Source organism: Antechinus flavipes, chromosome 2 (assembly GCF_016432865.1).
Source record: "Antechinus flavipes isolate AdamAnt ecotype Samford, QLD, Australia chromosome 2, AdamAnt_v2, whole genome shotgun sequence".
NCBI lineage: Eukaryota > Metazoa > Chordata > Mammalia > Dasyuromorphia > Dasyuridae > Antechinus > Antechinus flavipes.
Genome location: NC_067399.1, coordinates 613,378,125 through 613,393,876, shown reverse-complemented (window position 1 = coordinate 613,393,876; position 15,752 = coordinate 613,378,125). Strand labels below are relative to the sequence as shown.

The 15,752-nt window shown below is 35.7% G+C and overlaps 1 protein-coding gene across 2 annotated transcripts in view; it reads left to right on the top strand.

Moving 5' to 3' along the window:
- The window catches only part of PIK3AP1 (phosphoinositide-3-kinase adaptor protein 1), a 145,969-nt gene that overhangs the window by 13,830 nt on the left and 116,387 nt on the right, over window positions 1–15,752 (top strand). For both annotated transcript variants that reach the window (XM_051981765.1, XM_051981766.1), the window contains exon 2: window positions 4,790–5,209. In XM_051981765.1, coding sequence (XP_051837725.1) covers window positions 4,790–5,209 — 420 coding nt within the window. The remainder of the gene's footprint in view (window positions 1–4,789; window positions 5,210–15,752) is intronic.

Sequence of the window (15,752 nt, the reverse complement as noted above, 5' to 3'; positions counted from 1 at the left end):
ACTTGCCCAGGATCACACAGCTAATAAGTATCTTGAGGTTGGATTTGAACATATGAAGGTGAGCCTCCCTGGTTCCAAGACTAATGCTCTATCTGAACTGTCCCAGACTGGTACCTGCTCTGTAGCTATGCTTTTAAGGGAGTTTCCTCTAGTAGTGATCTAGGTCAGCAATGTCAAACTCAAATTGAAACAGATCACTGCCATAACACTTTGTCTTAGAAATAGCACTAACTAGCATTATTTATGTTGTGTATTCATTTATTTTGTTAAATATTTTCCAATTTCATTTTAATTTGGTTTGACTTCACTTGGAGTTTGCTACCACTGGGAGTTTGGCACCTCTGCTATAGATAGAAAAGAGTTTTGAATACAGGTCTTGTGAGCTATACTGTTACCATGGACCTTTAATGTTACCATTAATTAGAATTAATTCTCTGTCCTCAACTGCACTTTGGGCTTATTCTATTTCTATATGGTAAATTAAGGAGCAGTTAATTTAGGATTTCAAAAATTGGTCTCCAAGGTATTTTGAGGATATGTCATAATCTTACAACTTCTTTATCAAAAGAAGATATGAAAAATTAAAATTCTTTTTAAGGTGACATTCTTCTTAGAGCTGACTTTGACCCAAATTCTCAGCACACTGAACATTAGCCATTTTATACTTTAAGTTATTGTGAAATGGGATAATTCACAAGTATTCCAGTTGAAAGGTTAATTTTCTTAATCAATTTTCTAACAAATGTGCTGCTTAATAACATATAATATGCTAACCTATATAGATTAACCCACTGAGATAGCATTTGAGGTTGAGGAAATAAAACAGCAGTGATTTTGCTTCTTCTTGATGATCCCCAGAACTGGCAAGAGAACAGCTATGATAAAAAAGTAAACTTAGGGTTAGCATGGTCTTTTACTGGAAGAGAAGGCACAAAAACAATGATTAAAATAATAAGAAAAAAGTTTTTTATCCATCCATGAATTAGTTTGTATTACATAAATAAGAAGCAAATGTATGATAACTTTAAAGGCTCAATGAAGGGCCTCAAAAGTCCATGGGGCTCATGGATCCCTGTGAATAAACTGTAGAGGTTCTGTAACTGTGAATGGGGGAATTCTTTACATTTTTATTTTAATTAATCTCTTTAAGTGAAGTAATTGCATTTTCTTTGTTTAAAGGGTTCCATAAGTTTTCATGAGAATGCCAAAGAAACCCCAGACACACAAAAAAGTTAATTCCTGGTGTAGGCGATTATTTTCTAGAAAGGAGAGCTAAGAATTTGTAGCAGCAATATAAAAGCGAAAGCTAACCTACCCATAACAACCTGTTTAAATCTTGAGGCTTTCGCAAAAAGTTAGAAGCAGGAAAGAAAAGAGTAGAATCATATTCAAAAGCAAAGAAAAATAGATTGTATCCAACTTATCAAGCAAAGTGAAACATAAGCAACTATCCTTTTGGTAGTGGGCAAGAATCTTCTTGGTATCTTTCTGAGATAACTACTGTTGGGAAGGGCAATGGATAAAATCTGGGCCTGGAGTCAGGAAGATTCCTCTTTTTGGGTTCAAACATGGCCTCAGACACTTATTAGTGGTGTGACTTTGGGCAAGTCATTTAACCCTGTTTGCCTCACTTTTCTCATTTGCAAAATGTAAGAAAGAAATGGCAAACCACTCCAGTATCCTTGACAGGAAAACCTCAAATAGAGTCATAGAATATTAGACAAAACTGAAAATCACTGAACAGCAGCAGCAAAATGGTAATTTGTACATAGTTGGAAATGGAGAAAATAAATGAATGAATAGAAACAATAAATTGTATTAAATAAAATGATAAAACTATAGGACAATATATTAAAACTTATAAAATATAACCCAAGAAATGTTTAAAAGAAAATGTATGTCTTTAAACATCTATATTCATAAGAGAAATGATCAATGAATTGACCACAAATTTTTTAAAAGCTAAAAATTCAATAAATTAAAAAACTCAAAGCAAACACAAAAGTATATCCATTTAAAAATCAAAGGTGAGATAAAAAATTAAAAATAAAGTAATAAATTAATAAAAATTGTTAAAAACAATAGAAAAATAATTTAACTTGATTAAAAACAGAAAAAGAATTAAATTTGTATGATCCAAATGAGAAAGGGGAATTCACAAAGAATGGAGAGAAAATGAAAATATCCATGTATTATGTTCAATTGCAAAATTACAAAATGGAAAACTAATGAAATGGGTAAATAATTATAAAAACATAAAATGCCTACCTTAACAATAAAGGAAATAAGAAAATTGAAAGCAACTTCAGAAAGAGAAATTTAGCAAGCCATGAATTAACTCCCCAAAATGGTGGGGCTGAATGGTAAGCGGGGGGGAGAACTTTGTTTTAATTCCTTCTGGTATTTGAAGGAACAAATGAATGAATCTGTTGTTGTTGATTCATGTCCAACTCTTTGTTTTCCCATTTGTGGTTATTTTTGACAACAATACTTGAGTAGTTTGCCATTTCCTTCTCCTGATCATTTTACAGATGAGAAAGCTTTGAAGTAAGCATAGTTGAGCGATTTGACTAGGGTCGTCATATAGCTAGTAACTGAAATTAGATTTGAACTTAAGAAGATGAGTCTTCCTGACTCTACACTGGGCACAACCTAGCTGTCCTGAAAAAATCTGTAGACCTCTCAATAACGAATATTGATTCAAAAATTAAATAAAATATTTTCAAAGTGCTTATATTAACATACTCATTTTAATCAATAAAAGTCATCTAATTGTTTGATAAAAACCCCAAAAAGTCTTTGGCAAAACACAGAACTCATTTATTTTACTAAAAAGTATAATAATTAAAAGTTCTTTATTCAACAGATTTAAAATTCTCTGTCAAACCAAGAGTTAGCATTATTTATAATGCAAGAACTTTAGATTTTCCAATAATACCAGAGGGTAAAACAAGAGTATCCCTTTTCTCCACTAATATAGCTACCCTACCTCAATAAATTACAAATGGATAAATTATAAATAAAATCACATTATACAAATATTAAAAGACAGTGGCAGTTTTGGGGTATAGATAAAGAAAAATTTTCTTCTCAGACATGGGACAGAAAATGATCATAAAAGATAAAAGGACTATCCTCATGTAAAATTTAAAGTTTTTGTAAAATAAGATTGTCACTAGAATCAAAAGATATGAAAGAAAAAGTGTTAATAATTTAATTGCATTAAATAAATAATAAAATTCTGACATCCAAATTTTAATTTTTTGAATTAACACATTAATTTCAGAGAGGTCTACAAATTATTTATGCTTATTACTGTAAGGGTAGAAGAATGCCAAGGAACATGGTTTTTGTCTGCGAAGACTTTATAGTCAGTTTGGAGAGTTGACCATACATTTACAAAACAATCATAATAGGATAGTTCCTTCTGGAATTAAACTTACATTCAAATATGAAAGAATCTAGTTTGTGCTGGAGCAGTCAGACCTTCATGGAAGAAGTAGTACTTTAACTTGACTCCAAGATGTGGAAACAATATGGATAAAACAGGGCAAGGGAAGGGTTGTTGTTTAAATTTTTAATTATTGATTCATTTTGTTTTGACACAAGACAATTCCCAAAGACTCTTATAAAGCATATATTCTGTTCACGATTCTCAGTTCGTCAATTGTTAACAGAAAGGTCCTTGAACTTTGATAGCACTGTATTAATATCAAACTATTCCATGGCCTGAGGTTTGTTGCCATGCCATGTTGACTTTATTTACATCGTTACCATTGTGCATGTTCTTATGACTTGCTTTCTACTGTGTCATTTTCTACATGTTTTCCCATTTTTTCTGAATTCTTCATATTTTTTACTGTTTACATAACTTAACAGTGGTTCTCTTAAATTTTTGCATATATTGATCTTTTTGCTTTCAATAACTTCTTGCAATATAAATCCAACAATCAAATGTTTAGATAATTTTATTGCTTTTCAGAATGGTTAAACCAATTCATAGTTCCATTAGGCATAAATTGACATAGTGACCTTCTCCTAGTTTTCCATCATTTAGCATCATCATGAACTTAACAGCTCCAGTGAATGATACCTGTGTTGTATTTTATTTCTGATTATTAGTGATTTTTCACTAATTTTTTTTTTATTTTTAAAGTGGTATAATGTATTTCCTTCTTTCTGAAAATGGTTTGTCTATTTTTACCAATCCCTAACAGATAAGTGCTATCAAAGTTCAAGTACCCATGCCTTCTTTCTGTAAATGAGGTTGCAATCAAATCATATTCTTTGTTTTAGGGGCTTGGGGGAACTGTCTTGTGTTAAAATAAAATATCAATACATTTAAAAAAAAAAACTTTTCCTTGTCTTGTCTGCTTATTTATACCATACCCAAATTTTGGAGTCCAAATAAAGTACTTTTTCTTCCATGAAGCCTCTCCCTGATTGCTCTAATTTAGACTGAATTCTTTCATCTTTGGACATTTAGAATTTGGTACTTGTAGATTCCTGGGTTTAGAACCAGAAGGGACCATAGAGGTCATGTCATCCAACCCCAATACTATCTTATTCTATGATTATTTTGTGTGTATAAGCCAAGTCTCCCCAACTTGCAAAGTCTTTATGGGTGAGGGCCATCTTCCTTGGCATTCCTCCACCTTGAAAGTAACTAGCACAATACTGGACACACATGGACAATTCAAAAAATACTGATTAATTTTTGAATATTTTTGGCTCTTTTCCCTTGCTCCCTGCAAAGTAAATAAAGTGAATCTCTCTTGTTCTTTTACAGGAAGCCCCCTGCAAGGGTGTGACATCCTAATTGTCCACAGCCCAGATGCCCAAGAATGGTGTCAGTACTTGGAGAGTCTCTTCTTTTCAAATTGGCAAGTTCGCCACCAGCACACCCTGACGTACGAACTGAAACATGGGGCTGCCATTTCCACTAAAGACCTGGCCCTCTTCTTCAACAGTCGATGCATCATTATACTCCTCTCAGTTGAACTAGTTCAGAACTTTTATGAACCCAACGTCCTCTCCAGCCTTCAGAAAGCTCTGTGCCCTCCCTATAAGGTGTTAAAGCTGTTCTGTGGGGTGCAAGACTCTGAAGATTTCTCAAATTTCTTTAAGGACTGGGCCAGTTGGCAGGAGCTCACTTATGAAGATGAGCCTGAAACCTATGTGGCTGCTGTGAAGAAGGCTTTTTCAGAAGGTAAACTGCTTCCTCTTTGGGCTGTGGGAAAGAGAGGAGAGTTTTTCAGAATTCTGAATTCCTTGGGTAATTAGGGACATTCCAGTGTTACCCTGGGAAAATCACGCTCTTACTCCTTTCTGAGGGAGAATTCTCATAGCTATTGACTCAGGGTAAGTTATTGACTTCTGTGTCCAGGAAGATGTGACATATCATATTATTAACAACCAAAGACTATAATAGAAAAAGAATAAACAATCTCTTTTTAACACTCTTCCTCTTTCTCTATCTTTCTTTCTGTTGCCCCTCTTGCATTTGGCCTTCCTTGTGAGTTAAGAATTCTTTTCCCTCTTGATTTCTGTATCCAGAGGTAATTTTTAAAGCAATAACAACATTGAAAGATATAAATATAATTCCAATACAATGACCAATCATGATTCCAGAGGACCAATAATGAAGAACATTACCTACCTACTGAAAGAGAGGTAGCAGATTTAGCATGCAGAATAAAACCAATTTTTGGACGAGACCAATATGAGAATTTGTTTTGACTAACTATACATATTTGTTACAAAGTCTTTTTCTTTTTCTTTTTTATCTTGGGATGGAAGTTAGAGAAAAAGAAAAGGAAAAATAATGTTAATTTAGAAACACAATTTGATTTTGAAAAAAAAAATTAGTATCTTAGAAATCTGCTACATTCCACATAAAGGAAGGCAAGAAGATGCAAGAAGAATGATCCAGGGCCTTTTAGTAGAGAAGCCATCTCATCAGAGTAAGTAGGTCCCTAACTGGTATACCAGCACTTAGTGAATAGAATGGCCTGAAAGCATATACAGCTTCTCAAATGTTTCATTCATAGGAGGCACCTGCATTAAATTAACAAATAGCACCAGGTAATCATCATACCTGGCAAACTCACAACTCCTGTGGAGCGAGCAACATTATTATATTATGAATAACACCATTAATTTATTTAGTCTGACTTTACTGTGAACTTAAGGATTTTAAGGTGGTATTCTTGTTTTGATAGCCAAGAATACTTCTTTAGTAAGGTATAATTTTTTAAAAATTCAAATAACCAGCAATTATTTTCTTTCTGACCCACATCTTATTCTATTAGCACCCACTGAGGAAGAACAAATAAATATAATCAGGACCAAAATATTCCCACATTGGCCAAAGTCCACAATTCATTCTGTACCATGAATCCATTCCCTCATTTTCAGGAGGTAGCTGGGTAGAATACTTCATCTTCAGTCCTCAAATAGTGGGTGGTTATTGTGTTGATCAGCATTTTTAGGTCAGAAAGGTGTAACTATAATGGGAGATTTAAATAACCTTTCAGAGGGAAATAATTTCATTGAGGATAAGCCCTGCATATTGGCTATAGGCTCACCAGATGTTCAGGAACAAATGGAATTGCAAAAGAATAGGAGGAAAAGGAGGAAAGCAGCTTTATGGTTTCAGTATGCAATATTGTATTTCCATTGTTCTTTTTATTTGTGAATTCCAATTCTGTGTAATCTCTTTGTCAGAGACAACCAAGGCACAATTTCCTTTCAGGCTTCCTTTTTGGGATAGAGCTTTTATTGAATTGACCCCTTCACCAGAAACTTAGGAAAATCCACGCATGGAATAGCTCAGTATGTTAACACCAAGTTATCTGCTTTTATGATTTGTCAAAAAGAAACTTAAGAACAAAACCATAACCGAGGCAGCACAGTATAGTGGAAAAGAACACTGAAGTGGCTATCTGGAGACCCAGATCTTAATCCTATCTTTACTACTGATTCTATGATCTTGCTCAAGGTTGCATGACAGGTAGCAGCCTTATTAAAAATAGCCCTCAGTTTTAAGAATCAGCTATCATGGCATAGTTCCCTGTACTATTCCTGATCATGAGAGACCAATAAAAGCAGCAAAGCAATTTTGTTTTTGCTCTAATTTCTCCTCTTCTTCCTCTTCTTTTTCCTCCTCCTCCTTCTCTCTGTCTCTGTCTCTTGTCTCTCATATGTTTCTCTGTTACAAATGTTTTTCTTCTGTTGTGTACTACAAAAATCCAAAGAACACACTCAACAATCATCATTAATCTCCTTTTTCTCCAAAGAATTATGCTATTTGGGGAGAAACAAATTTTCATGGAGCTCACATTTTATATTTTGCACATTTTACCTGATAAGTAAAAATAAATGATGTTTACAGTCTACCTGCTACTTTAAAATTTGCAAAATGTACAGCATCTCATCCGACCTTTGCAACAACATTGCAAAAGGAAAGCATTATAAATATATAAATATACACATATGTGTAGAAATATGCATATACATATTACATATGTATATATATGATTACCCCATTTTACTGATGAGAATCGAGGTTGAAATTGATTACCTAACTTATCCATAGTCACATAGTTAGTAAATGTGGAAGACAGGATTCAAACTCAATCATTCCTGGAGTTATCCAGGCCCAGCACTAAATCACTATTCCAAGCCGTTTGTCAGATGCACAAATATTCATTAACTCTTTGATACACAGTTATCCCTTCCACATCACAGGGGTTAGATATATGGCACTGCTGCCCTCTAATATGGAAAATCCAAGTAAAATTTTCAGTACCCCCTCACACATGAGAATCCTGAATCTTTTACATTATAGTTCCTTATTGTAAAATTTGGACTTAATATTTGGTCATAGGTTCTGTCATCTGCTGGCTTTTGTGTGACATCTGTGGCTTCTGCAAAACTCCTCAAAAATTCCCATTTAGCCAATTCATGATATATTGAATTGAGTAATAGTTTCATCAAAATTCTATCACCCAAATTCCATGTTAGGAAGATTCCTTTGGCAGTTAGGTGAAGAATGGTTTAGAAGGAGGATGAGGCTGTAAGGAGGGAGACTCTTTAGGAGGCTGTTTTAGCACTCTGTATGGATATGGAAATAAAGGTTGTATTCACCTTTACAGGAAGTTTTTAGGTGTTTGCTAGATAACCGTTTGTTGGTCATGTTTTTGAAAGATTCTTAAGTCCAGTACCAGTTGGACTAAATGTTCTCTGAGGTTTCTTGCATCTTTTACATTCTGTGATCCTGTGATCCACTTTATCTGGGTGGTCATTACCATCTCCATCATGCTCATTCACCAGAAGAATAACAGTCAGCAGCTTGGTACCCCATTCCTGAAAAGTTGCCAATCTCTAGTCAAAATAGTCTTGGTTAATTTTTCACGCAAGTAAGAACTTATCATTGTCATCCAATTTGTGACAGTGTTTAGGTACAGCTTGTGTTTAATAAAAATCGTTTCTTACTGGTTTTCTCTCAATTGATCATTGCTTTAATGAAAGAAGTAATATGTAATTAAAATAAAAATCCTTGATGGATTTTTTGACCCAGATTTTTAAAAGTCAGGTCTACATCATATATGCCAAGTTAAACTAAAAATACATAATTGCTATAATTATTTTTGAAAAATAAATATCTCACTTGTATCTCAGTATTTGGAAAATAACCTAAAGTTACAGAAGAGATCACTTAAGAATGGAAACAAATTGTTATTTCTCTGTTAATTCTCCAGAATCTTTTAGGTGTGAAATTTGTAAATTCCTGACTTTTTAGTTCTTTTGCATCTTCTTGTAAGAATCAAAAATAATTAATGAGGCAGTTAGTTGGCACAGTGGAGAGCGCGGGCCTGGACTGGCATTAGGAAAATCTCACTTCAAATCCAGCTTCAGATGCTTACCAGGTGTGTGACATTAGGCAAGCTGTTTAATCTTGACTATTTCATTTTTCTCATCTGTAAAGTGGACACAATAGCAATACCCACTTCCTGGAGTTGTAGTGGTAGTGGGGTGTGTGTGTGTGTGTGTGTGTGTGTGTGTGTGTGTGTGTGTGTGTGTGTAGGGGGGAATGTGGGGGGGGAAAGGGAAAATTCTTGTGGAACTCTTTGTAAAACAAACACTATGTAAATGTTGATTATTAAAGATAAGTATTATGACTTGATGGTTCAGTGGACACACATTGGGGCTCTCTCTCACTATTTATGTGATATTGGGCAAATCATTTTTCATTCTTCCCTATTTTCCAAGAGAGGAGAGCAGGATAGAAGAAAGCAGAGGAACAAGATGAGTTTGCTAAAGTCTCTTCAGTCTGAGGAAGGCTGTTGTGGTAGTTAACTAAAGCAGCTGAAATTTAAAGTGACTTGCCCAAGATTGTTTTTTGTGTGTGCTGGAGGTAGGATTTGGACTGGGATTTTCCTGACTTTGAGATCAGCCCTGTCCCCTTCATTTTCATTCTCTCTCCTCCTCTCTCCATCTCTCTTGTGTACTCCCTCTCTCCCTCCTCCCCTCCTTCTTTCTGTCCCTGTCTCTCTTGTAGGCAATCAGGCATAAAGTCAGGACGTTCAAATTCAAACTCAAACATCAGCTGTGAGATGTGGGACAAGTCACTTCCCCCTCTTTGCCTCAGTTTCCTCATCTGTAAAATGAGCTGGAGAAGGAAATGACAAAGTACTCAGTATCTTTGCCAAGAAAACCACAAAAAAGGGGTCACAAGGAGTCAGACATTACTAAAAATAACTAAACAACAAACCAAATTATACCTATTTTAAAAGACAATTTCAAGTGAATCTAACTTTGCCCTCAATGGGAAGAGAAAATGGGAAGAACACTGGATTTGAAATCATAGAACCTATAGAATAAAGAGTTGGACTTGAAGCCAGTAAGACCTGGATTCAAATCTTATCTTTGACACTTCCTAACTCTGTGGCTCACTTCATCCTTTTGAAATTCATTCACTTTATTTGTAAAATGAGAGATTGGACTCAATTTCCTCTATATCTATAATCATATTATGGCATATTAGTAGTAGGAAGAGGAAAGGATAATAGGTTTCATTCTTGATTAATGATGAAGGTGAAGAGAAAGGGAAGAAAGAGTCAGTAATTTTAAACCAAAGTTTTAAATGACAGTGTTGAATAGTGCCATACTGTGTACTCCATCATGGCACACCTCCACTGAAACAGTCTTACTTCCTTGATATTTCTAAAGGCTCCAAAATAATCCTATTGGGAGAGGTAGAAGACAACTGGATGAGGAATTGAGACAGTGGTGAAGTTGATTAAAGAATTAAAAAGATGAATAATTAGGGAATTAACTGTGGCTTTTAAAAATAGCTTTATATTTTTCCAAATACATGCAAAGATAGTTTTCAACATTCATCTTTGCAAAACTTTGTATTCCAAATTTTTCTCCCTTTCCCCCTCCCTCTCCTCTTTCTCCTCCCCTAGATAGTAATGAATCCAATATAAGTTAAACATATGCAATTCTTCTAAACATATTACTGTATTTGTCATGCTGCATAAGAAAAATCAGACCAGAAGGGAAAGGAAAAAAAAAAAAAACTACGAGAAACAAAAAAACAAACAACAAAAAGGTGCAAATACCATGTTTTGATCCACATTCAGTCTCCATAGTTCTCTCTCTAGATGTGGATGGCACTTTCCATGCCAAGTCTATTGGAATTGTCTTGAATCACCTTATTGTTGAAACTGATCCCAACTGATCATCATAATCTTGTTGTTGCTGTATGCAGTGTTCTCTTGGCTCTATTCACTTCACTCAGCATCAGTTCATGTAAATCTCTCCAGGCTTTTCTGAAATCATCCTGTTCCTCTTTCTTATAAAACAATAATATTCCTTTGTATTCATAATACCATAACTTATTCAGCCATTCCCCTACTGAGGGGCATCCACTCAATTTCCAGTACTTTGCCATCACAAAAATGACTACTATAAACATTTTTGCACATATGGGTCCTTTTCCCTCTTTTGTGATCACTTTGGGATACAGATCTAGTCTCTACTGCTGGATCAAAGGGTATGCACATTTTGATACCTCTTTGGGCATAGTTCCAGATTGCTCTCCAGAATAGTTGGATCACAGTTCTACCAACAATAGGTTAGTATCCCAGTTTTCCCACATTCAATCCAACATTTATTGTTATCTTTTCCTCTCATCTTATGACTTTTGGTTTTGAGGATTTTATTGCACTGTTGAAAAAAAAAGTTGTTGCCATTTTCCAATTGATGGGCATCCATTCAGTTTCCAGTTCTTTGCCATTACACAAAGGGCTGCCACAAACATTTTTGCACATGTGGGTTCCTTTTCCTTAATATCTTTGGGATATCAGCTCAGTAGAAACACTGCTGGATCAAAGGGTATGCACAGTTTGGTAACTTTTTGAGCATAGTTCCAAATTGTTCTCCAGAATGGTTGGATCCATTCACAATTCCACCAACAATGCAGCAGTGTCCCAATTGTCCCACATCCCCTCCAACATTCATCATTATCAGGAAAATCTGTCATCTTAGCCAATCTGATAGGTGTGTAGTGATATCTCAAGAGTTGTCTTAATTTGCATTTCTTTGATCAATAGTGATTTGGAACACTCTTTCATATGATTAGAAATATTTTCAATTTTTCATCTGAAAATTGTCTGTTCATATCATTTGACCATTTATCAATTGGGGAATGTATATGAATGCTATGGAATATTGCTGTTCTGTAAGAAACAAACAACCAACAGGATGATTTCAGAGAGGCCTAGAGAGACTTACATGAACGGATGCTAAGTAAAATGAGCAGAACCAGGAGAACATTATACACGGCAACAAGACTACACGATGATCAATTCTGACGGACGCGGCTCTCTTCAGCAATGAGATGATTTGAACCAGTTCTACATGTTCAGTGATGAAGAGAGTCATCTAACCCAGAGAGAACCGTGGGAACTGAGTGTGGACCACAACATAGCATTTGCACTCTCCCTGTTGTTGTTTGCTTGAATTTTATTTTGAGGTTTTTTTCCTTTCTTGATCCGATTTTTCTTTTGCAGCAAGATAACTATAAATATGTATACATATATTGGATTTAACATGTATTTTAAGATATTTAACATGTATTGGATTGCCTGCCATCTAGGGGATGGAGTGGGGGGAAAGAGGGGAAAATTTGGAACAAAAGGTTTGCAGGAGTCAATGTTGAAAAATGACCCATAAATAAAAACCTCTAATAAAAAAAAAATGTTGTAAATTCTGGTCCCTGGGTATATCATGATTCTTGGGGCTTGCAAATCTCACTTAAAATTTCACTATTAACTTAGCATAGTAGGATACATCTCTTCCCTCCACCTTTGGCATGGTCTAACCACTCAATAATTGTGAAAAGCTATCAGAGCTACTTGCTTACTGAAGTTTCATATATTCCCATCTGTGCTTATCCATTTTGGTAGTAGACAAATTTGTAGTAACAACTGACCTTAACACAGGGCTTTAAAATTTGCCAATTATTTTTTTACAAAGATAAGCGCATTTGAGCCTCATAATTTTTATTCCCGTTTTACAAATGGGGAAACTGAGGTTTGGAGAAGTTTAAATCATGGTCACATAGCTAGTAAATATTAAGTGGCAGGATTTAAACCCTCAGATTTCAAGTCCAGAGTACTTTTCACATTTTTATCAGTCACTTTTCTCAGAACTTTAATCAAACAGTGGTATTTAGGGTTATGGCTTGTACTCAGTAGTTCAGTAACAATTCAGGAGTGATGTTGGAATGAGATATGTTAACCTGATTTGCTGATGACTCAGTGTCTGGCAGGGGGTCTTGTTTGTGCCTTTGCACTGATTTATTTTGCTCTCTTTGGCAAGGAATGCTTAGTCTCTTCGTAACTGAGTTTTTCCTCCAGTAAGTGGGGGAGGAGTCATGATTTCTCGTTGTGTCTACCTTTGATTGGGGCTATTAAAAAAAACCCTGACTTCCTCAAAGTTCAGCTCAGATCTGGACATGAAGCTCTTGCTGACCTCCTTCCCTCCTTACTTCGTTCCAAATGTTAATGGAATTATTCCGTATTTACTTAATCTATATATATGTTTTCTCCCCCAAAGTAGATGGCTAACTCCTTGAAGGCAGGAACTCTTATTTTTGTCTTTTGCATTTGTCTATCTCACTTTAGCTCTGTCCCTAGCCAGTAGTAAATGTTTGTCAGATTGCATTGTTTTGCTTGATAACGCAGAGGTATGTTTTCATTTTATTCTTTCTTTCAATAAAAGTAGAAAATACAAAAGATTCGTGGTCATAGAATCATAGATTTAGAGCTGGATTTTAGAATAAAAGGCATCTATCTGGTTCAGCTTCCTTGTTTTACAAATAAGAATAACTGAGCCTCAGGAAGCAAATGGAATTGTTGCACATGTGCCTTTTCTGGAACTTTAATGCCTTTATAGCTTCAGAAGCTTAGAAGAAAGCTGGGAGGGAAGGATGAAGGAAGCTGAAGAGCTGGGGCTACTATTTAGGCTACTATTTAATGGGGGAAAGACAGAAATTGTAAAGATCATACTCTTATGGCCAAAAAAATTAACAATATAAGATCCATTCAACAAATAACCATGCTCTGGATTGCCAAGAGGAATACATCTAAGAGCCAAAGTGACTTGAGCATCCTCAGGTAATACATTAGGACAGAGTACACAGGGAAGCTAGTTGCAGTAAGAGTAAACACTCCCTCCAAAGTATATAGCCACTCATTCTCTCCTGAAGGAGTAATTCTAGTGCATTAAAGAGGGGGTGGAATTGCTTTCAAATGCTGTCTAGGAGCATGTGTTACCAGGGGCCAGCTTGACTTTTATCCTCTGGGGCTGCATGAGGTGAGTAGCAAATAATGACCACTTCCTATGTTAGTGATGATCTGGGGTCAGAACCTGTACTATATTCTAAGAATACGGTGCAGCAGAATTAGTTTGGTTTTGATGTACACTTGCTGCTACTGCTCTGGTGGACCTGTTTGCATTTCTTTCCTCCAAGTAGCTGTAGGACTGAGGACCTGGTTTTCTTAAAAGACTTAATAATTCCATCAGGCCCTTCTGAGGTCACCCTCAATGAGCTGTTTCCCAATACCAAAAATCTAACCCCAGCTAGGGATGTATTAAGAGGGAAGCTCTGTGTGCAAGAGGAACATTAAAGGTACCCCCTGCTTTCCTCTGGCCAAACTCTGTTTTATTCAGTTCTGGGTACATATATTTTAGAAAGAGTGTTTAAAAACCAGAAGAATACCACCAAGATGAGGAGGGTGAAAAGGAAGGGACTATGGTACTTGAGGATCAGTGGAGGAGAGAAATAGCTTTGGAGAAGATATTTAAATTCAATACATTGAAATTGAATTTTTCTGGGCAGGAATGATGTGTGTGTGTGTGTGTGTGTGTGTGTGTGTATCCCAGTAGTTTTCCAGTCAGGGTTTAACATAATGTCCAGCACTTTATTAAAGCTTTTTATTTTCAAAACATAAGCATGGATAATTTTTCACCATTGACCCTTGCAAAACCTTATGTTCCAATTTTTCCTCCCCCTTCCTCCCATCCTTTTCCCTAAATGGCAAGTGATCCAATATATGTTAAACATGGTAAAAAATATATGTTAAATCCAACACATGCATACATATTTCTACAATTATCTGCCGGCACTTTTTTTGTTGTTGTTCAGTCATTTCTGACTTTTGGGACTCCTATTTGTTTTTTTTTTTTTGTTTGTTTGTTTGTTTTGGCAGAGGTACTAGAGTTATTTGCTGTTTCCTTCTCCAACTCATATTACAGATGAGAAAACTTTTGGAAAACAGGGTGAAATGACTTACCAAGAGTCACACAGCTATTAAGTAGCTGAGGCCAAATTTGAACTCAGGAAGGTGACTCTTTCTGATTCCCAGCCCAGAGCTCTCTTTATTAGCTATACTGCCTTAGAACATACTCAAGCTCTTAGTTGTCATTGTGGTTAACACATAGTAATAAGCATTTAATAAATGCTGTTGTCATTGTCGTTAAACATTAAACATGGGATACTGGACCAGTTTTGTGGGGGGATGGATTTACAAAAGCAAAAGAAAAATAACCCCGATCTTCAAGTAATTTGTATGTGTGGGTGTGGGGGCTTTTGAGGGATGTGGTTCAGAGCTGAGTCCAGGGCCTGACATATAGTAGATACTCAACAAATATTTGGTAAATTGAATCAAAGTGACATATACACAAATAAGCAAAGACAAGATCATTGGAAGAGGAGAGAACTGTAGACCTTGGAATCAGGAATGTCTCTAGAGGATCCTGATAGGTGCAGATGAGGAAGCAGCACATGGCTGACTTGGGGAGAGGTCTGTGTCGGTCTGTGTCAGTGGGGGGATGGACTATCTAGTTTGGGGACCTTAGGGTGAATCACTTTGACTGGAATGTAGCGTGTGGGAAGGGAATCTATGAAAGCAGATTCTGCAAAGGAAGGTGGGAGTCACACTGAGCATGAGTGTGCTTTGAAATACTCAAGTTAATATTTAATAAGTGGAGGACAAGATCTTTGTTCTCACTCTTTTGGACTTGGAGAACATTTTAAAACAAGGAAGTGAAAAACCCCAGGTGGAACATATTTCCTTTTTTGGATAAGGCTTTTTCTTTGTTGCAAATGTTACTGAAATGTAAAAATAACTTCTCCCCTGTGTGTGAAAAAGAAACAGAGAGACAGAAAGAGAGAAACT